Genomic DNA, 24,246 nt, shown 5'->3' on the forward strand with positions numbered 1-24,246 from the left:
GAATAGCTGTAATAGGTCACTATACTCAAAAGGAATATATTTGTATGTATCATGCTCATGCGCAATTGAGGTTTGTAAGGCCCTGCCAAAATGTACTACATTTCTCTCGGTCCAATGTAATCTATTATGACCGTTGTTTAATACCAAGGAGCAAGTAATATTAGAGTTCTCGTTCTTTTTGGGTGGCCCATCAAAGACCATTTTAGGTTCAATATCTCATGATCACTATCCAGAGCGGGGATCACATGCAACGAGTCAACACTTGGGAACAATTCTCTGCTGATATATTTAAAATCTATAATTGATCCTGAAAGACCTCTTTTGCAAGTGTTATGCGAGGGCATATCCCCAGGGCATGATCCGTTTAACATGATGAGATTTTCCTCCTCAATGAAAGAGTTCCATCGATTCAGTCTGCTAGCGCTTAATTTAGAGGGAGGGGCCAGACAGTGCAAATTTAAATCTCCCGCAAGAATGATGTGGGGGTAGATAGGCAGCTTAATAATCTCCATCCATATTGCTTCCAAATCCCTGAAAAAAGCATTGGTAGACATAGCAAACGGGTTCCAATATATATTTATAATCACATATTTGGATTCTCTTACTTTAATTATAATTAAATGAATATATCGATTCGGTGCAGACTGATGCTCCAGAACAATTTCAGTGCTTTTTTATACGCCCATTAAAAGCCCAGACATAAGGCGGCCTTTCACAGATCGTACGGCAGGATTAAATATAACGTCAAAGTTGTCCCATACTGGTCGCTCTAACAGTCATGTCTCTTGGAATAAAATTATATTGTGATGGACCATACTGTTGGTTATGTTCCTCAGTAGATGAGCATGGCCTCTGGTGTTCCAACATATCAAAGACAAAAGTATAGGGATATGTTGTGAGATTAGTTACGTCTGGGGGAAAGCATGTTGTGAGTTCTGCGTCATTTGATAAGTTATGTCGTTAGACCTCCAACTCGATAAATACATTTGTCCTTTATTGGTTTGGGGGATAAAATTAGAAAATGTAGTTGTCTCATCAATGAGCAATTCAAGCCCCAGGTCATTTATTTCTTTTTTAGCAAGCCATAAAGTGTTTAAGACAACTCGGGATGACACCCAGATTCGTGCAATAGATAGATCTTTATCTGAAATAAATTTAATCTGGTTAATATCCAAAGATTAGATGTCTTCTAATGAGGGGATGTTGGCCAATGTGGCAAGTATGCTACTTCGGTTTAGATCATACTTAGCATATGGTGGGTCTCTGCACCGGATGATTAGAGAATGCAGCAAAGGCCGTTTGGGTCCCATTTTCATGCCCTTTGCTGGTATAGACTGGGACTTATTTGGCAGTTGAAAGGGTGTTCTAAGTGGATAATTATGTTGCTTAGATAGCAACCCTAGCAGTAATGGTAGTCCTAGAGGTTTACTACACAGCTCACTCCTTTTAAGTTGGTCACAAGGGTTTTCTGCATCAGGCCTTACCTGAGGTTGAAATTGAGTGGGAAAATTTGGCATATATTGTTCGACAGCTATTTTTATCGAGTGTTCTAGTGGAGGGCATGGTGTAGCCAAAGATTGGTGATTATCAACACATACTTGTTAGACCTCCAGACTGAAATACTGTCAATAATAGATAAAGGCAAATCAGGCTTGTTAATATTATTGGACCTCTCGGCAGCATTCGATTTTCTGGATCACACAAAAATCTGAGAGGCACTGGAAAAATCAGGAAATTGCTCATCAGGGGCAACCGATTGGATAGCCTCATTCCTTCAAAACAGGTAATCCAGGATTGTCTGGGGAAATAAAACATCAAACACCAAACCGGTGGATTGTGGTGTCCCACAAGGGGCCAGCTTCCTCCCTCTTCTTTTCAACCTTTACATGCACTGCCTTTGCACCATGTTATCCCAAATGGGTATTTTCTTTACAAACTTTGCCGATGATACCCAGCTAGTCCTCGAACTTAGCAGGGGTTACAGTAAGGACAGTGATAAACTCTCATCCCTATACAACACCATAGAATATTGGATGAAAGAAAATTGGATGTGTCTAAATAGCTCCAAGACCGAGCTTATGATTTTCGGCTCTACACAGGCCAGAAAGAAATTGAGCCCATTCTACTCTTCATTCTCTATTAAAAACACCCAAATTCCGATATCAGAAAAAGTGAAGACACTAGGAGTATATCTTCAAGCCTCGTTAGGTGCTGAAGCACACACAGCCTATCTATAGAAAAATTGCCAATACCACCAAATGCTACTGAAAAAAATCAGACCATTGCTAGACCAAAAAAACAGCACGACCATCTAGTCTATACTATATATATATATATACCTATATATATATATATACTATACTATCTAGACTAGATTATGGAAATTCCCTACTCTTAGGAGCAAACAGCAAATGTGTGAAGAAATGTCAAACAATCCAAATTAATGCCATCAGGACCATCACAGGAAGAACCTGGAGGGAACATATCACTGGAGAAAGGAAGTCCCTCCATTGGTTGGCTATGAAAGAAAGAATTACTTTTAAGTCTCTCACCATGGTTCATCGTTGCTTATACGGCAAAGCACCGGCCTACCTCAAAAAACAATTCAAGTGGTATGACCCACCAAGGCGGCTCAGATCCTCCAACACAGGCCAATTGCAAACCACCATAACAAAAAAGCAGCACGGCCTTGGCAAGGCTTTCCCGACACTAAGCACAAAAAAATGGAGCGAACTTCCCACCTCACTGAAGCTCGAATCCAACTACATTCTTTTTCGGAAGAAATTGAAAACAGTACTTTTCAACTAACTCCGGGTAACAGGCCCGTTCGATCATGAGGAAATCGGTCATTCACACTCTGTCCTGTTTTTCCACTATCTGTTGTCTTTTAGCGCTATACAAACAAATAAATAAATAAATTAAAAAAAATACTTTTGGAATAAAATTGCTTGCATTAGAGGATTTCACAATTTTATTCAATATTGGCTGTGCAACAACCTTCGGAAAGGATAGTCTAATTTTAGCTAAATTATTGTCAGTTTGCACTATTAGATTATTTTTATCCTGAGATTTGTCTAAAGGCTTAGCCACCATAGGGAGCAACAGAGGCCTTTGCATGGACATATATCGATCTATTTCCTTTCTAATTTCATTGCGTCTGGCTTCAATATTATTTGTGAGATGAGACGCATCCGAAGGAAAGGAAACCCCAGGAGGCATATCCACCGATTTAGCATGTTCAGCCACCTCCACCAATGCATTTAGAGGGGCATACGCTGCTATGGCGGCACCATTATGAGAGTGGCTTGCTTTCTTAGATTGGGCTAATTGTAGGTATTTTTTTAACTGCTTCTGCTGCCATGGTAGAATTTTTCCTGGGTAAGGAAAGAGCTTTTAGGAAAGTCCTAGTAGCTGGTTGAGCAGTCTTAGGGGCAGACTTACAATTTGTAGATTTTTTCTCGGGTATAGAGGGTTTTTTTGTTCCACTTCTTGAGATTTGGCGCTTTTGATAGAGAAGATATTAAATGCTTGTATAGGATCCCCAGACACTATTATGGATGACCCGTCAGTTTTTGGGCGGGTCACTTCCATTGGATGTTTTTGTGTTTTGAGTAGCTAAAGGATCGGCATATATTACTTCCGAGAAGGAAGGCAGGGGATTAACATTCTGGGACGTAGGTTTCAAGTTACTACAAAATGGCAGTGCGGGGAGTGCAGTCGGGATAACAATCAATTCTTTTTCATTTTTTAAGCTGTTATTTTCATTACGTTGGATAAGAGTGGTTTGCCATTTCGTTAATTTCGTAATCTGTTTATCCTGCAACTGTAGTTTTTTATCTAAAGTTTCAAATAACTTGAAAAGGGAAGAGATAGCCAAATTCATAGCATGTAACGGTGTCTCAATCAAAAAAGAGGGGTAAATATTTGGGGTCAATTTTGGCAGGTTATGGGGCCCTGCTGGTATTGAGGAAAATCTTCGGGGTGTAGGAGCTGCGAATGAAGAAGCCAAGCTAGCAGCATTTTCGCAGTAGATAAAAGAGACTTCAGGTAAGTTCAATGAATTGTGTCTCTTCCCCTTCCAAAAAAGATGAGTTAGAGTTCAAGTCAATTACTGCCTGTCTTGAAGGCCTAGTTTGTAAAACAGATACATTTTGTGTTTTCCCATTCATATTAACCTCAGGTATAACATGAGACACTTGAGACACTGGGTCCCCAATAACATCAGCTGGATCAGCAGTAACCTTACAGCCTAGATGCACAGCAAGGTTTAAATTCACATTCTCGGCAGGTAATTTGGTGGTGTTGTCCACTTTACCTCTCATTGCGGGCATGTCTTGATTTTTTTTAGGTAGCGGTACCTCATACCCCTTAATAAGGGGATTGTCAGAGACTCCAAAGGGATTTTTTAAAGACGGTTCCTGGACACAATTTGTAAATTTAAAACAGGATTTGGGTATTTGTCCTGTAAAATCACAGCATGGAGGTTTGGAATCATTAAAATAAAAAATGTTTTATATTTGGAGCTCGGGAAGAGCTTTGTGGGGTTTTATCCCTAGCACTCGCTACATGTGATGGGCCACGCCTATGTGGCGTGCTGCCCATTTGTTTTCGCTTTTGCCGATCAACGGCACATGTTGTAAGACATGGAGGCATGGAGCTTTTCAAAGAGTACATAACTACTTTCAAAAGAGATTTAAATAATAAGAATTAAGTACTGATACAAAATACAACCGTATTATTAATTAAGCTTAAATAGATAACAGGAACAAGAACAAGATTTAGGAACAACGTCTCGACACAGTCTCATCGAAATCTAAGCAAGTATTACAAGTTGTTTAAATAATAAAATAACAATTTACAAACTGCCTGCGTTAAAGGTGCTTTATGGGCTGGGGCTGGGCGCAAGCAGCAAACAGCCAAACAGCACCTTAGCAAGCAGCTTTTGAAGATGCGAGTGAAGCGCGTGCCAAAGCGCAGGACCTTGGGTAATATGGGATGGTTGCCTGGAAACTCGCGCACAGCAGACCTAAAAAAGTAGTAAAGGAAAGTTAGCTAAAGCTAACAATAAGTAACAAATTATGGTCCAAAAAGCATCCAGTTTGTGGCAAAGTGGAGCCGTCCGTACCAAATAGATATCTCGCAGCACAACAGTCCAAATAGAGGGCTTTCCAAAGTCAATTCCAGCACAGTTCCAACATCTCAGGCAGCGTGGAGCACAGCCAAACTGCACCTCAGTAAGCAGCTTGTGAAGCTGCGTGCTGAAGCGCTGGACCTTGGGTAATATGGGATGGTTGCCTGGAAAAGTGGGCTGGCGCAGAGGCGGACTCGCAACACAACAGTTTAAATAGAGGGCTTTCCAAAGTCAATTCCAGCGCAGTTCCAGCGTCTCAGGCAGCGTGGAGCACAGTCAAACAGCACCTTTGTAAGCAGCTTCCGTGTGCATAATTACACAACATATAGAGCTCTCTATCTCATGCCCTTGTGACTGGTGGAGTGATGCACAATCACGTGCCCAGAAGCAGCGTTTAGGGGACCGGAGGAGGCAGCAGGAGAGAGGGGCTGTGTCGAATTCCTAACCCCTGAGGCAGTGGGGGTTGCTGTTGTTTGCAGGGCGACTTTGAGATTCAGGCGTAGTTTGTAGATGAAGCTATGGCATATATACTCCTGATTCAGAAAATGGAATTGCTTTGGGCCAACCCCATTTGTTGAGAAGAGAGAGCGCTCACTCTGCTTCTCCAAAGTGATCCTTGGACTCCTGGTCATCTTCTCAGTATATAAAATAAAGTCAGATGCAGCATACTGTGCATTCTCTAATGTTTAGTCTCATGAAGTACATTAAGTTTCCCAATACTTGAAAGGGTTATTTGCATCATACCATGAGGCGTTAATCCTGTCAAATATGTTAGATTGGCTAACTTGACAATAGCAGACATTGGCTGTATCAAATAAAGGGGAAGGAGAATTTAGGATTGGGGAAGGGTTTAGGTTTACTAACGTCAGGGAATACTGCATTCTCTGAACATGGTTGTCCCCAATCCTATAAGGGGGTTCCTTCCCCCATGCAATTCTCCCTTTGTACACTACCTGAGGGGGACTGTTGTTCTGTGGACGCACTGCCCGAGCCTCATGGGAAAGGTCTCCCCTAGGGGAAAAGGCACGACATCCTCAGATTTGTTGCAATAAGGACAGCAAACAGCTAAAACAAATGATTATCAAAGTCCTTCCAAATTGACAACAAACTTAATCAACCATAACCTTTTAAATACATGGCTAATCCCACCATAATCCCTGATCTTCAATTTACTGTTTTCTCAACACTTATTTGTCTATTCCAAAGTTACAGATAGTCTGTCAGCAACATGAAGCAATGCTATGGTATTTGCCATTCTTTACAAATTAACATTGTTAGGAATAAACTGTTACAATTAGACATGCACACTTACTTGAAAGAACGGATTACTCCATATATGAATGTATTGAGTGCTATTCAGGCTGTCAAGTACGACATTGCTGATAACATTCACTAACACGGGCAAAGAGTGAACCATTGTACTGTTGAACACAGCTTCAAATGTGTAGATCTGTGGCAATTAAATAATAGGTTTATATTAGTAATAGGCCAGCATCAATTATCACACCGAAATAAATGAGCAGAGATATACCACATTCCCAAAGCCAACATTTTAAGATGCCCAACACACCAGTCAACAGGACATTTAGCAAAGGGTAGTTAAAACACGTTTCTTTTTCCAAAAAGCAGTCTCAGATGAAAAATAGGTGGTTATCTGGCTCAATCAGGAAATAATATCAAACCACTGTATTCATAAAGTAAATGTACTTGTTTTAGTTTTCAGAGCTAAAATAAATTTCACCACAGACCCATCAGAGGACATGATGCTTAAAAAAAACAATCACACATTAAAAATGATGTACTTTTGGGGAGCTTTAGAGCTCACTGTTCAACCCTCTTTGCCAGCCTGTCAAAAGTTTGTCACCATCACTGCATGAAATGCAGCTGAAACTGTTGCCAACTATATAGTGACTCTGCCAATCCTTGCATTTCGTGGATTAGACATTGGGCAGTAGTGGATCGCCAAAAACAGTAGTGCTGGATAGACAGCTAAACACTGTGGGAACACAATTGACAGAGCGGAAGTGTAAGGTAGAGGGTATCCCTTCTTACCAACTAGACTGACTGTGCCAAGGGGGCAGATGAATATCTGGGTTTGAAGAGTTCCCTTTTACATGGTGCTCTATTGCACTCCCGTCATGATCAGACCAACTGAGACAAAAGGGAGTGGTATGTGGACTTAACTTGTGTGGGCAGATTTGTGTGCAGAACAGGCAAAAGGCTAAAGCAATGGCCCCATCCAAGGTGTCACACATTTTAGGGTAGGGGTAGTAGAGATTTTCTGGCATGCTTGTGGAATGCACATCTAGAATACTTGCCACATAATGGAATGCATAACCTCCAGGTGGCAAAAAACAGTACTGAGTGAAGCGGGACCATTTCATTTTTAGAATAAATAAGTATGGCAGAGATCTGGTGTAGCACATCTTCTATGGAACTGTTACGAAAACTGCAGCTTCTACTTCTCCATCTGCATTATGATTGGTTTAATCATTGGATGAAGTGGACTTTCTCATGCTCTGATTCAATATGATGTCTTCTCCTGATGCACTCTAGAGCTGAACACATGTAATCTATTCTGCATGGAGGTTGTGGCATTGCATCCCCTTTGTAAAGCTTCTGAAAACAGAACATTTAATAATTAAGCTGATATTAGGGGATTTAACCTTTCCTCAACAAACAATGGACAGTGCTGTCCAGATGGTGTGACCTGAATCATTTGTATGGCTATGCTGGTTAAGGTTGCTGCCAGCTGATGCTCAGAGGTTCTCTAAGTCCCTTGGACCTACATGATCGACCACCATATCTGATCTACATTACCAGTAATTTTTACTTGTGGAAGTCAGATGTCCTCGGACTATAAAGCCAGAAGAGCAATCAGTTATGTATCACCTCAATAAATTAAAATACAATACCTTTAAAAACGAGCCAACACACTCATTTGAAAACTTTAAGGCTATTATGGGGCGGTTCTGACATTGTGGGTGTCCATTCACCCATTCTACTCTGTCACTCCAGGATGGTAAGCACAAATGTCCAAAGCTGACAAGAGGAGCAGAAGCTTATAGGGACAAAGACACTGTTCCACTTTCTTCCTATTTTCCAACACTAAAATGAGAGAATAACAGGGATCAAAATTAAGATTGGGTGAGCAGGAGCTAGAGCCAGATCCTGGGTATCCAGCATTAAAAACCAGTGACCAGGAGCTACCATTGGAGAACATGGAGCTAGTGGCACATATCACTTATCAAATCTAACTTTCACATGAGATGCAAACCTATCATTATTCCCATTATTTATGACTCCCTATAGTTCAAATGTCTTGAACGCAGAGTTACATTCACCTACTTGTGTTTTGTTCTGCATTAGCTGAGCTGGGGTGCCAAAAGTAGCTCCTGGTCAATGAATAGCTCCCAGCTCCTCATCATTTCGAACCCTACAATTGTCTCGGCTTCATTTTTGTGTAGCCAAATCGATCTTGCCTCTAAGCCACTGTTGTCCATCTTTGTGACATCTTTGATCAACAAACAAAAAACGGTTTGGAATGGAGTACTACTATCTCCTCTTTGAACCTATACTCCTTGCAGGACCAATTCAGTAAGTATGACTATCCAATATACGTGGTTTCAAGGTCTATGTCGAACTATGATTGATTACATCTTTACCGATCCAATACTGATGGAAGACTTTGACTTCTCGATAACTCCAACTGATTGGAGCGACCATTGCATGTTGCAGTCCACTTTACCCCTCCCATTCCCGGTTTTTGACCAGGGAATTTTAGGTCCCTCTACCTAAAAGTCTGTCCAGGTGGCAATGTTGCTCGATGTATGGCCATGAACATTGACAAAGCGGCATATCACCTGCGCAAAGCTATAGCCCAGTCCACACTTGAATGGAAGCTCAACATGTTTAATGTTGAGAACTATGAAGGCTTTATTAAATTCTCTTAGCTCGAGTGCGAGGTACACTTCTAAACCCGGCCTTGGCTTGAATCATAAGAAACATCTACAAGTTTATGACACACAGTTAGCACAAAATAAATATCTAATGGGGTGTACTTTAAGATCTATAAAGTGGCAGTCGATTTTGAATGAATCAAAATTTGCCATGATTAAATTAGTAAAACAAAAATACAAGCTCTACTGTAAACAACGACGCCCAGCTCTACTCCACTGAGACGCTGAATTAGTCCTTCAAATTCCGTCAAGAAAAGATGTTGGTGTGTTCTGGTCCCGGATAAATAGCCTTGAGTTGAACACATGCATCGCACAGATAAATGCTGTTGCTGAGGCAACATGGGCAGAGTACCTTCTGAGTCTCTATGCAGTGGGTTCTGTAAAACCGTTTACCCAGTCTTCTAGGCCAACCATGATACCTGTCAATGAAGCTGTCATTAGAAATAGTGGGGAAAATGTTTATGACTTGGTTCAATCATGTAAACTCTCTAGATCTGCTGGACCCAACGGCCTCTCTAACGCCATCCTCAAATCTGACCTAAGGAATTGGGCTAACGTTCTTGCTATTCTATTCCAAAGTGTTGTATCCACTTAAACCTTCCCAACACCATGGCAAACAGCTTACATTGTTCCTATTTTTAAAAAAGGTCTGAGGACCGATCCGACAAACTACAGACCAAATTCATTATTTGACACCGATAGTAATATCTTTTCCTCTATCCTGTTTCAACACCTGGAGAGATGGGCCATGGAAACAGCTAGATTATCCAAATTTCAGCTCAGTTTTTGAAAAGCTTACTCCGCCTCTGTCAATGGACTCATTCTCGGACATATTCAACAGTCTACATGGGACACCCCTGACTCATGTACCTACGTGGCATCGATTGATCCATCAGCTGCTTTCGACCGTGTAATTCGCGCCAGTTTGTGGGGCAAGCTTAAGAATTGGGGGATTCCAAGTAGCCTCTTAGAACTCATAATATGCCTCCACGAGAACTCCTCTGTAAGGGTAAGGTTAAATAGAGAATGGGTGATGTCCAAATGTATTCCCACTGAGTCAGGTCTTAGACAGGGCTGCACATTAGCGGCATGTCTATTTAATCTGTATGTGAGATGCCAGTGACTACTTGATTCCTGCCACATTAATCGCTCCTAAAGTGGGTTCTCAACTTCTTTTCCAGCTCGCATACACAGATGATTTTCTCCTTTTCAATAAATCTTGTGTGGGTTTGAGACGTCTACTTAACACATTCGCCACATTTGCCTCCAATAATGGGCTCAAGATTAATTCTTAGAATACTAGAATATTGGTACTATTAAGAAGCCCGAAAAGCGCCATCAAGTGTTGTCATGGTAAGACACTTACCAACTCAGCATCCAGTATGACATGCCTTGGTTACATGATATCAGCTGCCCCAGGCACTGTCAATGGGAGGAATGTGTTAATCCTGAAGGCGAACATGTTGGTTTCTCAAGCATTGGCGATAGATAAGATAAGAAATGTGGATCTTATTTTATCCTTACCGTCCTGCAATTTTACATAGGCAAGGTGGTCCCAAGATTAATTTACGGTCAGGAATTGTTTTATGAGTCAACCATGAAATGTCTTGAACCATGGGAAGCTATGCTTTGGAGGCATGTGCTACGAGTCCAAAATTCTATATCAAGACCGGAGGCTCACATTATGCTTCTCTTTCTTTATTAAACATATAAAGAAGAGCTCAGCAGCAAGATATATTTTTGAGCACTTTATGTATTAAACATATCTATCTTGAAGGTGCACCAAAGAAATATATAACAAAGTACAATAAAACATCAAAAGGTCCATAAAAGTCTCTGAAACGGTTAAAACTCCATTTCCCATGACGCTTCCCAAGAGTCATCCACAGGTCACCAACATGTGACATCCTTCCTCCAATGGGCAAGTACCTATTCCCATAAACAGTCGTGGACACAATGTAACTTCCTCTTTCTTTGCTGCTCACAGCAAGAGATAATAAGTACATTTCATGTTCAGAACTGTTTATGTAATGGGTTGATTCTTTGTTAGAAACAATGGGCCTGTCTGGCGGAAAACAACATTTAAATTAACACGTTGTGGCTTGACTGACCTCCAAGTAACACACGGAGGAAAGATTCAAATGGACTGAAAACCCATGAAACATTGAGAAAATATAAAAATTATTTCATAAACAATGGATAAAATACATATTAAATTTCAATGACCCTTAATGCATATTGGGCCATGTTTGCTAAAAAATGATGCATACAATTCACTATATAACCTCTGCAATATCCCATAGTGCAATTTACAAAGTCTCTAGCGTGCCGGGAGAGACAAGAGTTTCAAAAATGAAGCTATACATATACTCTCAAAAAACCATTAGGCAAGTAATAAAATTCAAACCATAATAAGGAGTCACAAGTCAATAAGAACCCCCAACAGAAACCCGCACAATCGATTCATATGGCGCTGGAGCAGCCGAGAAAGCAGGACTCCCAGCGCAGGCGAGGGGGAGCGCCTGGGCCGGGATGAACCGGTATCGCGAGTATGTCAGCGAAAAATAATACCATTAATACATGGGCATCAAATAAATCAGTACATGAAAAAGGCTAGGGAAGAAATTAAGAAATAATTGTCTAGGGCGGCAGACTAATTCTAGATGTTCAAATGTGCCGCTCAAACTGTTCTCACAAGTGCAGCTAAAACAGACAAACATAATATAGTAGTAAGGTAGTGCTGTATGTCAACTACATTGACCTAGGGACCAGTTGATAAAGTAATAGTGTAACAGGTCAACCTAGCAATATTCATAGAATAACACAAGTAGTTTTGATGGTAGAAAAAATTCTTAAACTGGACTCCAGTTTATTCCCGTTTTCATCAGGACAATGCTATCCCTTGTGTGTTCACCACAGAATACAATATAATTAAAAGTGCAATCTATCATAACACTCAATAAAGGATAAATGAAATTAATCGACCCAGTAAAGATAAAAAAAGAGAAAGAACAAAACATCACATTAGGCTTCGGTCCAATTGAAAAATACTATACAGTCAATCAAGCTTCAGTTACAATCGTATCCTGAGGCAGTCGTGTAGAGAGGGAGAATAATCACAATAATTGCCATATTCTCAACCACAATTGCTTCCAGTAGAGTGTCTGCTCGGCACTGAATAAACCACCACGCGGTTAGTCTACAGAGACACAAAACAAGACCACTTCCCCTATTATTAAAAATAAAATAAAAAAAAGGTGACCTAGTAAACTGCATTCGATTAGACCACACTTATAGCTAAAATGACCACAGGAGGAAGGCACTCCTCCATATTTGATTCACTTGTAGCCCATCTACAGTAGGACAGTAGGCAGGCAGCGGGGGGGGGGGGGGGCGGGGGCAGTGCTCCAGTTGGAATGACAGCGCCTGAATGGTAGGATACGTAACGAGGACACCGGTCATCAAGTGTTAAATCTATGTAAAAGAACTTGCAATGCGAGGCTACCGTTAAAATTAGTGCAAAGGAAAAGGCTACGGCGTCAGCTAGCGTGGCCAGTAAATTATATCTAAAATTCACTAATGTCTTGCTTGGAGAAGTGACACATGAATTGTAAATTAATTCGTATTGTCGAAGCTATGCACTCCGCAAAGCGAGGAAAATGTTCCCATTACTCAAATGCCAGCTTCTGCCGTAATGCGCAATGCAGGTATAGCAGCGAATAGCATCTCCGCTTTATTGCGAGTGGTAAATGCCATTGAGTGTTTCCCTTAGTGCCGAGGGCCGACCTAGCGGCCCTGATATAAGCCAACCCCACAGCTTCTAAGAACTTACCGGAGCGCCTGTGGGAGCCTCCCTTCATCTCTCTTTTGTCAAACGTGTTCCCGACTGTAAACAACACCTTGTCTGTTTTCAAAAGGGCGTTTAAACATATACAGGTGGAGCCACTGCCGGAGCGGCGTAATTGAACCTCCGGTGTTGTTGGCTTAAACACTATTCCGAAACGTGAAGGAAGCCTGCATCCATGAACATAGACATAGGACTCGGAAATGAACACGTACTCGTCTTAAAGGAACCTAACCCTTCCGGAACTGGTAATATGCACACGCAAATCCGCCGGTTGTAGAAAAGGAAAAGCCTATCCTCCTCAGCCGTCATCAGACACCAACAGACAGTACAGGGACCACATAATAAATGCAGACGAGGTAAAAAGAGAGGCCATATGTAGACCCAAATAGAATAGTAGAGACAGTATTATAAATGTAGACCAGTAAATGGCCATGTATAGACCCAAATGGAATAATGGAGACAATGTCATTATCTCTACGTTTCAACAACGAAAAGTCTGTCTTGATGTTGGCGCTATAGCTGGATTAAATGGTTCACCCTGGCTAAATGCTGGGAATACTGTCAACACCATTAAAGCGTAGCAATAAACAGACAGTTCGTGTTATATATATTCTCTCAAACGCTCCTAAATCAGGAGCCCAAGATCCACTCCTCTTGAAGATTTAGCCCACCATTGTTCCAGAGATGAAAGTCTGGAGGCAGTGGCATACTGGTCCACGCCAGTCACTAGTTCCAGAACACACCAAGTTAGTTCATCGCAGTTGTGATGATTCTCAAGAAAATTGGAAACCAGGGGGATGAGGCCCTTTTAGTTCTAATTTTCGACTTGTGTTCCGTAATTCTAAGTTTGACCTGCCTAGATGTCTTGCCTACATAGGTCTTATTGCAGGGGCAGGTAACACAGTAGATAACATTCTTAGAATTGCAAGTCGTGTGATCTTTAAGGTGCCATGTTTTGTTATTGATCCTCACCGTTTTACCTTTCAGAGTGGAAGCACATTGGCAACAATAACCACATGCAAAGTGGCCACAAATTTTCTTCATGCCCCAACTTTCTGAAATAGTGGTCTGTATTTGTTTCACTTGGGCTCTGTCGGCTTTAGATAGCCAATTTTTGAGATTCTTGCCCTTTTTAAGGGCATATATAGGTCAATCCTGTTTGGAGTCATTTAACTGTAGCAAAGGCCAGTGTTTGTTTATGGCCTTTTTGATGGCCTGACGGTGAGTGCTGTCTATCAGTGCGCATACCAACCGTGTGTTGGATGAATCTTCTCGGGAATTTTTAGATAACAAAATATCCCAGTGTTGTTAACGTGCTCTTTTACGTGACTGTCTCAAAACATGGGTGGGATAGCCCCTGGACTGCAACCGACTTTGTATTATGTCTGCCTGCACAACAAAATCTTGTTTATCAGTGCAGTTACGTCTTGCCCTCAAGAACTGTCCATACGGAATACTAGTCCGTAAAGAGTGGGGATGGAAACTATCAAAACGGAGTATGGTGTTTCTGTCTGTGATTTTATGATAGAGATCCATGGCAATACATCTATTTTTAGCCTTAACCAGGAGGTCTAAAAAGGGCATAGAGTAGTTATCTGCAGACATTGTGAACTTAAGGATAGGTTAATTCTTTGGCATAACGTTGATTCGTTTATATGAAATTTTATAATTCAATAGTATCATGCCGTGTTGAAAGTTGTTGTGCTTTACTATTATGTGCTAGCTGCCGCTCCGTAGCTTCCTTGTTTCTTCCTCTTCCGACGCCAGCTGTTTCCTGCTGGCATCGGAGATCTCTGCAGTGCATAAATGTTTATTTTATCTGTTGCGCATTAAGCGTATCCAGCGTATGGTCCGCGCTCGCCTCCCCAACTTAATGCTGAGTAACACGGGTTCCTGGGAAGCCAGCGCAACCTTCGTTTACTCGCGGTGCCGCCCACGAGCCACCAGAGGGAGCTCTCGCTCTCTCTGGTCCGTTACTCAGCCTTCCGGCTCTCGCGTGAGCATTTCTATTCAGTTTTACAACGGTTAATGCGAACGCGAGCGCCAGAGCCTCTATCCTTTGCCTGATTACCTTAGAAATACTTAAAAAGAACAAACATGTCTCTCATTTTGCTATTGGGATTGCCTGATTCAACAGCGCACACACACAAAAAAAAGAAAATAAAAAAGAGAGAGAAATATTTATTAATATATAATAAGAAGTACAATCAAGATTAAGCTCTACTTCTTATTGCTGGGCTAGAGAGAAGGTCTTCAGGAAGCCCAGAAGAGAAGAAAAAAAAAGAAAAAAAAAAGGGGCTTCATTTGTAATCATGGCAAATCATGGCAGCGCAGTACTCCCCTCAATCAGATCAGGCTTGGTCTGAAGGTGAAGAGGATACATGCTATATCGATGAAATGGCGAGGGAAAAAAAGCCTTCATAAGGTATTGGGACCCACAGTTGAGAAGAGCATTAAAAAGGCTGTGACAGGTATGCTACTGCCAATACAGCGGCGCCTGGAAAACATGGAGGAGCACATGCAAGAAGCATCTCCAACAGGACGTAAAAGGACCCAAAAGAGGAAGCACCTTACACAAGGGGGATGAAGTCCGGCTCGTAAGAGCAAAAGCTCTATGACCCCCCCGAGCCAACCTGAACCTGCCACTGCTGCCATATTGGACGCCTTCTCCAGGCTGAAAAAGCCTTTATGAATAGGAAGTTAACCCCTTCCTTTGATGGACCCCGTTACCCCGAGGAAGAGAACAGGGGTGCTATTCCCTCAAGCCCGGAGGGAGACGAACAGGGCATGGAAGACGATCAGAGTGCTAGAATGTATGACAGCGATCACTCGCACTCTTCTTCAGATGAAGATACTCAAATCTTGGGTCCAAGACCCTCAAGCTCGGGGATTGTGGCAGCCCCCATCCCCAGGAAGCCTATCGGGGGACATCCTCCTGCAGAAGGGATTTCGCACCCGAAGACCTAATACATCCAAGATCCACTGACTGGGAGCCATTGTCTAGAACAACCAATTACATTTTCAATAGGCCGCACAAGCTGCTTGATAAAGAGGTCAGAGCGAGACTCTGGGCTGCATGCCCACACCCAGAGATTCCAGATAAAGTGGCCCTAACACTGGAGCTAGACTCCAGAATTATCACATTTTTGGGCAAGAATGTGAAGGACCCCAGGAAAGGCATCGACCGGGCTTGGAAGTCCTGTTAGGACAAGCTTCTAGATGTCACTGGCCCTCTTGCAAAGATCTTGGCCCTGGCGGAAGCAGCGACCGGCTCAGCAGATCCTATTGACCCAGTGATTCTCTCGGGTTCGGCCCAGAGAGCCATCTGTCTGCTTGGAAATGCCAGCTGTGCTATTTCCACTGAGCGTCGAAAGGGCATCCTCTTTGAAATCGACGCTAAAATGGCTGAACTGGCAAACGCAGAGTCAGGTGCTGCCGCTCAAGGCTTACTCTTTGGGGATCCTTTCATGAAGGAATTGACGAAGTTCGTCGGTACATTTACAGCTTTGGACAAAGCCCAGGCCTCCATCAAGAGAGTCTTTGCTTCAAAAATGTTCTTGAGGGCCGGAAGAGGTAGAGGTTGCTCTTCCGGCCGTTATTCCTTCGACAGAAGACCGAAATAGATCGGAGGGCTTTAGATATCGAAATACTCTGCTTATTCCAGAAGCAAGCGATCCGCCCCTGCTCGAGTCGGGGAGGTTTCTTCAGTCCAATTTTTCTGGTGCGCAGAAAGGAGAAAGTGCACCAGGTAATAAATTTAAGAACGCTCAACGACTTTATAATCTATCGTCATTTCAAGATGAAAGGGATCCATATGCTCAGGGACATCTTGAGACGGGACGATTGGCTCATGTGCCTCTACCTAAAGGATGCCTATCTCGCAGTGCCCATTCATCAGGAGCACGTGAGTTATCTGAGGTTCTCTTGGGGGCACCGCGAGTGGGAGTTCACAAGTTTGCCCTTCGGACTTTCTTCATCTCCCTGGGCGTTTACCAAACTGCTCAGGCCTGCAGTGGCTCATTTAAGAGAACAGGGCGTCTGGCTGATAATCTACCTGGACAACATTATTTTCATGGCTCAATCTCAAGAGCTAGTACGAGAACACACCCAGCTGGCCATAGAGTTACTGCACAGTCTCGGTTTTCTCATCAATTGGGAGAAATCAGTTCTTTCCCCTTGCAGGAATCTAGAATTTCTGGGGTTCGTTGTGGCTACTCAACATTCACAACTCTGTCTGCCACCGGCAAAGATACACTCCATCAAGCGGGAGATTTGCAGGCCTCTGCAAAGGGACCTGATTTCTCTGCGGGAGCTAGCGAGAGTGATAGGTCTTCTATCCTCCCCTATTCAAGCAATATTTCCTGGCACCCTTCATTATCGAGAACTGCAGAGACTGAAAGGTCAACATTTAAGGCGCAGCCTTTCTTACTCTCAACGCCTGATACTGTCCCCTCGGGCGAGAGTAGAACTCAATTGGTGGCTCACACACATGGAAGCCTGGAACGGCAGGGCCATCTTTGGTTCCACCCCGAACATAATCATCGAATCAGACGCCATTCGCTCCGGTTGGGGAGCGAGATGTGGCTGAGTTGCCACGGGAGGGACCTGGTCCCCCCACGAGCTAAACATGCATATAAATTGCCTAGAGCTCCTTGCTGGCTCATTCGCAGTTTACTCTTTTGCCAGAGACAAAGCGAGTTGCTGTATTTTGCTGAAAATGGACAACATATCCGCAGTAAGATACATCAATCATCTGGGTGGCACCAAATCACGTCCACTGGCGGAACTAGCCAAAGACTTTTGGCATTTCTGCCTAGAGTACCGGATTTCCGTCACGGCGGAATATCTCCCAGGTCTCAGGAACGTGATAGCAGACTGGCACTCCCGTCATTACTCTGATTCCAGTGACTGGAGACTCAACAGAGACATCTTTCTCAGTCTTTAACAGATTTGGGGTCCAATGTCCAAGGATCTCTTTGTATCTCGTCTCAACACTCAGCTGCCAGTGTTTTACAGCTGGAGACCCGACAGCATCGGCAACGGATGCATTCTTGCAGCCCTGGACGGAGGGAATTCTCTATGCATTTCCCCCATTTGTCATGATAGCGAGGACCCTGGTGAAGGCCCATCGGGAGCAATCAGAGTTAGTCCTCGTAGCCCCAGTCTGGACCTCTCAGACCTGGTATCCAGGCCTGTCCTCTTATATCTATAACATCTTCACTCCCCCATTTTTTAACACTTTAGAACAAGAGGGTGTGCTGTTAATCAACTACGCCGACGACACATAGTGTGTCGTCCCTCTGGCAGGCTCCCACTCCTATGACGAGGAGGAACTCAATAGAGTTTATTCTATAGTGGAAGAATGGATGATAGAAAACAACTTAGCCCTTAACAGGGACAAAACTGAATTAATGTTTATTGGCACACAATTTATGATTAAGAAGTTGGGACCATGTTTTCTGAATTTCATCTGGGAGATGTTATCATTAAACCACAGAAGACAGTGAAAAGTCTAGGTGTAATATTTGACCAACATCTAGACATGCAAGCTCATGTGAAAAGTTTAGTTTCATCTGCTATTTACTTCATTAAATTGCTCGCCCACTTGCAGCCTTTCATCAGTCAAGCTAATGCTGAAACACTGGCTAGAGCTATTATGGGATCAAAGATGGATTACTGTGGCAGCCTTCTGATTGGATGTAGCAAAAATATCACTAATAGACTTCAAGTGGTGCAGAACGGGGCTGTCCGAATAGTAGTTGGATTGACCCGCCGCAATCACGTTTCTCTAGCAAGAAGGTCTCTGCATTGGCTTCCCGTGGCATGCCGAATCCAGTTTCGGCTATTAACAATAACCATGAAATGCAGGCTTGGTCTAATGCCAAACTACCTTCAAAGTCTAATTTCGAATAAATCGAACAGCCGTCCCCCTTAGATATAGCTTCCTGAACCTAATGAACATTCCTAGGAGCAAATCTAAAAAGATGGAAAAGGGAGCTTTCTCTACTGCAGCCCCAGCAGCCTGCAATGCTCTCCATCAGATCTGCGGGGCTCACACATTGCTTACTAGCTTCAAGGAGAAATTGAAGACCTGGCTCTTCGCATAGATCCCGCTCTGACGTTCGTTCCTTGGTCCTAAACTGATATTCGCTCCTTGCCCTACACTATGATCCCTCTTTCTCTGTTTTTTGTTGATGTTCCTGTCTAAGTTTGCACCCTAACGCCCATGGGTTCAAGGTTGCGCGGTATAAATGACATAAAATAAAGTAAAATGTATGCATCCAAGAATGACCAATAATTAATAGTGGCGATCTTGGACTTCAAATGTGGAGTGATGATTTTTGTTACAGCTGGATTCGATATGTTGCAAATTTGTATATCCTACACTTTTATTGAGTATTTTTTAGATGTATTTATATTTGTCTTACACAATACTGTTTATATTTTTGTAATGCACCTCTGAACAACGCATATCCATTTTTTCAGTACTGATTTAGGAATGTGTTGGAGAGGAAACACAATACTGGTCACATGAGTAGTTATGCAACCGCCATTTTCATATGGTATATCCTCTCATGGGTCTGCAGTTACCAAAAGGACTGGAAATGTCAGATCTCTCTGTGGGCTATCCTTTTGGGAGCTCATGGATGCCCCTGAGGATGAGAATTGGCTTCCCCCGAACACTGTCCCTCCTGTGTCAGTGTGGTACTGCTTTCGGGGTAACAAATTACTATCCCATTGTTGGGCCGGTGTTTGTGATTGTGCTTGTAGGGCGCTTCGTTGTGGGTATTGACGTAACTGCTGTTGCTGGATAGTGCGTTGCATCAGAGGGGGCTGCAGTGTGGCTGTGCTTGCAAAGGTAAATGTCTGATATACTGGGGGGGTCCACCCTGGCTATACAGTGTTTGGGGTCTGCTCCTAACATTCACATGAAAAGTGGCCCACATTCCCACAAATAAAACACAGACCTCCAAACCTGGGTCTTGCCCCTCCATTTCCAAATCCCCACCCTTTCTATAAGTTTCCCCTTCCTTGTGGAAAATATCTTCCTTGTGGGAAATATCCACTTTGTGGACAGTACCACCTTTGCTGATAATACCCTTGCAGGTAATTCCCTCCCTACTGGACATAACCTCCCTCCTGCTGTATGAACACTGGTGGTTCCTGACCCCCCCGCTCCCTGCACTGGGCTGAGCTTGGGATGTCCTGGAGCGGTGTTTGTAATTACTGCATCTTCCATGGTAAATTTAGCCAATTTATTTTGTACCAGTTGTGCTTCTGCCTTTAGTGTGTGTTCTGCAGTCTTTCTCCTTCTCCTGCTTCACTGAACAATAGTGTACTTATGTGTGCTTGTATTTTTGCCCATCCGTTTGTTTTAATCCCTACCACCTTCTGCAACTCTGTCTGCACATTTGCGGGGAGACCCCTGGATAATAGGATAGCCATGGGATGGGAACATTCACGATTTCTGTTGCGTCTCCAACCTCCACATCTCCTGAATCTGGTGGTTGTATAAATTACAAGTTAGTCACTGTAGGCACTAACTTACTCCTAGTCCATAGTTCCATTTTCTCCATGCTGCATGGGGCGTCCTTCACTAGGGACAGGAATGGAGCCGTTTTTCATATAAAAAGCATTTCCCCTTTAAATTTAGATGTACGCACAGGCGTGGTACCAGTAGTCTGCGTTTTGTTGAATCCGCCCTCCGGCGCTTCACCTCAGTCCTCTTCCACAGAGACTGTAGCAGGCCTACTTCACTACACTAGTGGTTGAGGCCCTTTAATCCCACGTGCAGGAATATTCCTATCGTGTCTCCAACCTCCACATTTTCTGTATGTATAATGCAGGGTTCTCATTTGGTCTCATAGTGTGTGCCAAAACAGACTATACGTCTGAGGTGTCTGGGTACATATGCCTTAACACTTTCCATATGTGTGCTCAACAGTTATTGAATGGTGCGCCGTTGTGGGGATTACTGCTGAATGTTATCAATCATATCCTGCCAGCTTCAAAATTCCGACCACCTGCTCGTCCACTAAAGAGGCAAATAAGCTTTTCATATCCCCAATAGCCAGAGGCAGCCCCTGCTGTCTCTTTCTCTAAGGCATAAGTAAGAGTGTAGAAGCTGGGAACATGGAGGTAAACAAGAGTCACAGGTTTGGGACCCCAACCCAGAGAATATAAGAAGTTCTGAAAGCATCCAAGTTAATCATCATTGTATCAGTACGTGGCAGGCTAATAAACCAGGTGGACTGAAGTTAGAAAGAAGAAAGTATGAGTCTGGGACCCAAATCCATAAAGGCGATCAAGACCTCCAAGTTAATCATCATAGTCGCAGTACCTGGCACGGGAGTATACCAGCTGGACTGTATCTGCGAGTCGGGGACCCACACCCATAAAGCATCTTTGTTGGTCCTCATGATAATAGTACCTGGCAGGAGAGTATACCAGGAGAATTGTGCACGCCAGTCTGGGACCTGCACCAAATGAAGTATCCTCATAAATCTTAATAGCCACAGTGCCTGACAGCGAAGGGAGTCAGGTTGATTGTGAGTCCAAAAATAAAACCAGGGGAAGGGAGTCATACTCCCTAGTGCTTTATGAACATTTTGCCAACAACCAAGAGAGGAGAGTTATTCTCTTGGAACAATAAGAAGTCTAAAACCAGGTGAGGGGAGTCATACTCCCTGGTGAATTGTGGACATTGTGCGACAGCCAAGAGAAGAAAGTCATTATTTTGGCATCCTAAAGAACCTCAACAAAAACCTGGGTAAGGGAAACATTCCCCTAGGAGTTGTGAACGTTGTTAAGATAAGAGACTTTATTTTCTTTGTGCCTTGGTGGAGAGGCAGTCCAAGGAACCTTTGAAACTTTGTTTTGAAGCCTTGCGCTTGACGGAGAACATTTAATTTTCCTTATAAGTGAAGGTGGGGGAATCACAGAGCGATAGAGAGAGAGAGACAGAAAGACATTCTTCTGGATCAAGAATATCATCCTCTTTTCTTTAGTTGATTTAGAATGTAAGGTAAGGAAATAGGATTCAGGCATGACGATGGACCATTTACTTTTGACAAGAACTGACAGAATCCTTATATTTCAGGCAGGGAGCCCCCTTTTAGAAATAGGGACAGTTAGAGATTTCCTTTTCTTTTGGCTTTAAATAAAAGTCTAGAACCAACAACATGCCACCTGTGTGTCCGTGACTAACCTCTGCACCCTTACAAAAGGTACCCTCTCTGGGCCAAGATTTGAACATTTTACCTGCTGTGTCCTGTACCTACATTATTTTCTCTCTATACTGTGGCAATTTACTGCACAAGTGCTCTAACAGAGTTTTCCCAATTTCATAACCCCATTCTTCCCTGCTGCTTGTTCACCAAAACTGTTGTAACAGGGCCGTGCATCCCCATGCATCTGTAATAACCCTATGTGAAAAAACTTCAGTCGTATTACAACAGACCCCCATCTCCCAAAAACAATTTTGAAGACCTCCAATTTTCAACAAGTTTTCTTCTCACAACGCCATCACTCACCTCACCCTCTGGTCAAAACACACCTTTCCCACTGCTCACACTTACACCCACACCATCTCAACAACTCTACTACAATCCTACACACTTCAACAAATCCACTATTCTCCTACAACCATAAATTGCCTCACATACACAAAAACAAAACTCATTCCTATATATTCTGGGCCTGCACAGAGATAGGTACATTCTGGGAAGAGGTTGCACAAGCATTGGCAAAAGCAGATATCACCTTGGACATGGGATCCCCCTGGGCATGTCTGCTGGATGGTTTCGCAAGGCTAAAGAGAACTAAACATGTGAGTAAACAGAGATTTTACATATACATTAGCGAAACGCAGGATAGCGATGGGATGGAAAGCGCAGGCAAGGCTTCTGATTCAAGTATGGCGGAGGAGCCTGCTAAAATGGGCGAACACGGAAACGGTGGTGTGGCAGGAAGCAATAAGCAGGAACTCAGACAAGGAAGAGAGTGGGGTGGAAGCTTGGAGGCAGCCGATTACAGAATGAACCAATCCCACACCGGATGGCAGAGGATCGGAACCCGGTCCCGTACAAGAGAGGGTAGATGTTACAGTGGCTGGTGGAGAGTGAACAGAAAAGGGGTAAATTATGTGGTGTCAACCAGGCCAGGGTAGGAAAGGGGGAAGTTGGGGGAATGGAGGAGCAAAAAGACGAGATTTGTACTGTTATATGGTGTACACTATGATGCAATGTCTGTAGTTATTGTGGTTTGAAATAAAATTTAAATTGATTAAAAAAAATATATAATACTACATGGTGCCGTCTTTCCCCACAACGGTGGAGATCCCTTTTAATCCACTCTACTAAACAATATAATAATCAACAAAAATATGCACAATGTTATCTTTTCATTCACTGGTAATTCATCCGAGTACCCTTGATGCTGAGTCTCCCCTCTCAACTGCCTGCACCACTCGGATAACGGTCAGCCCACAGGATCAGGCAGACCTTAGGGAAATTCGGCGTCTGCAAAACCTTCTTGTTTAGTGCACATCATCTGGTCTCTGCAGGCTGTTGCCTCGCCCACAATGTGTGTGGTAGGGAGCACTTAGCATCTTCGTGGAACTGGAGATGTCACTGGGGCCTCCAAATACATAGGTGCAGTCCCCCAAGAAATAATCCAAAAGTGGTCAAAAATGATGTGTACAAGTTGCAAGAAATTGAACATGTTTTATTTAAAAGAAACAGCTGGGAGAAAAAACAGACAGCTCTGTGGCACTGAACTGGAAACCATTTTTCAACACTACACTTCAGGCTACAGCCTGCAGCAATTGGGATAATTGTAACATGTTGATTGGTCGCCCGGCCATATAGGATGCTATAATCTGTTAATGTTAAAGGATATTTGTACCGCGCACTATCACCACCGGTCCCCTGGCGCACTGGCGGATCTGAAAAGGAAAAGGTGGGGGGGTTGAGTTAGTGGGAAAGAGCGGGATAATTGCAAGTGAACAGTGATGTGCTGTTGGCAGCTTCAGTTCGGTTAACACCGTTCGCATAGCTTGGGGGTGCTTTCCTTTGGGTAGCCGTCATGTGCTCTTGTGCAAAGCTATGTGTGGTTTGTTTTGTTGTTGCGGTGTAGTGAAGTTTGTGCGGTTTGTTGTGCTTTAGGGTTGAGGTTGTGTTTGGTTAGAGTTTGAGAGGTGTATGCAGAGGGGTGAAATTGTTAGTGGGTTGGTTATTGGCCTTGCTATCTAGAAGTGATATGTGTTAAATGTCCATGTTCTTTCTAGATGTGGCACGTGAATATGTTCG

At 43.1% G+C, this 24,246-nt stretch overlaps 1 protein-coding gene across 1 annotated transcript in view; it reads right to left on the reverse strand.

Moving 5' to 3' along the window:
- The window catches only part of LOC138583120 (cholesterol transporter ABCA5-like), a 3,134,767-nt gene that overhangs the window by 1,105,605 nt on the left and 2,004,916 nt on the right, over positions 1-24,246 (reverse strand). Inside the window, exon 22 of the mRNA XM_069655080.1 lies at positions 6,444-6,581. Coding sequence (XP_069511181.1) covers positions 6,444-6,581 — 138 coding nt within the window. The remainder of the gene's footprint in view (positions 1-6,443; positions 6,582-24,246) is intronic.

The sequence above is a fragment of the Ambystoma mexicanum genome, chromosome 3q, assembly GCF_040938575.1.
Source record: "Ambystoma mexicanum isolate Mex_15411 chromosome 3q, UKY_AmexF1_1, whole genome shotgun sequence".
In the NCBI taxonomy this organism is placed as follows: domain Eukaryota; kingdom Metazoa; phylum Chordata; class Amphibia; order Caudata; family Ambystomatidae; genus Ambystoma; species Ambystoma mexicanum.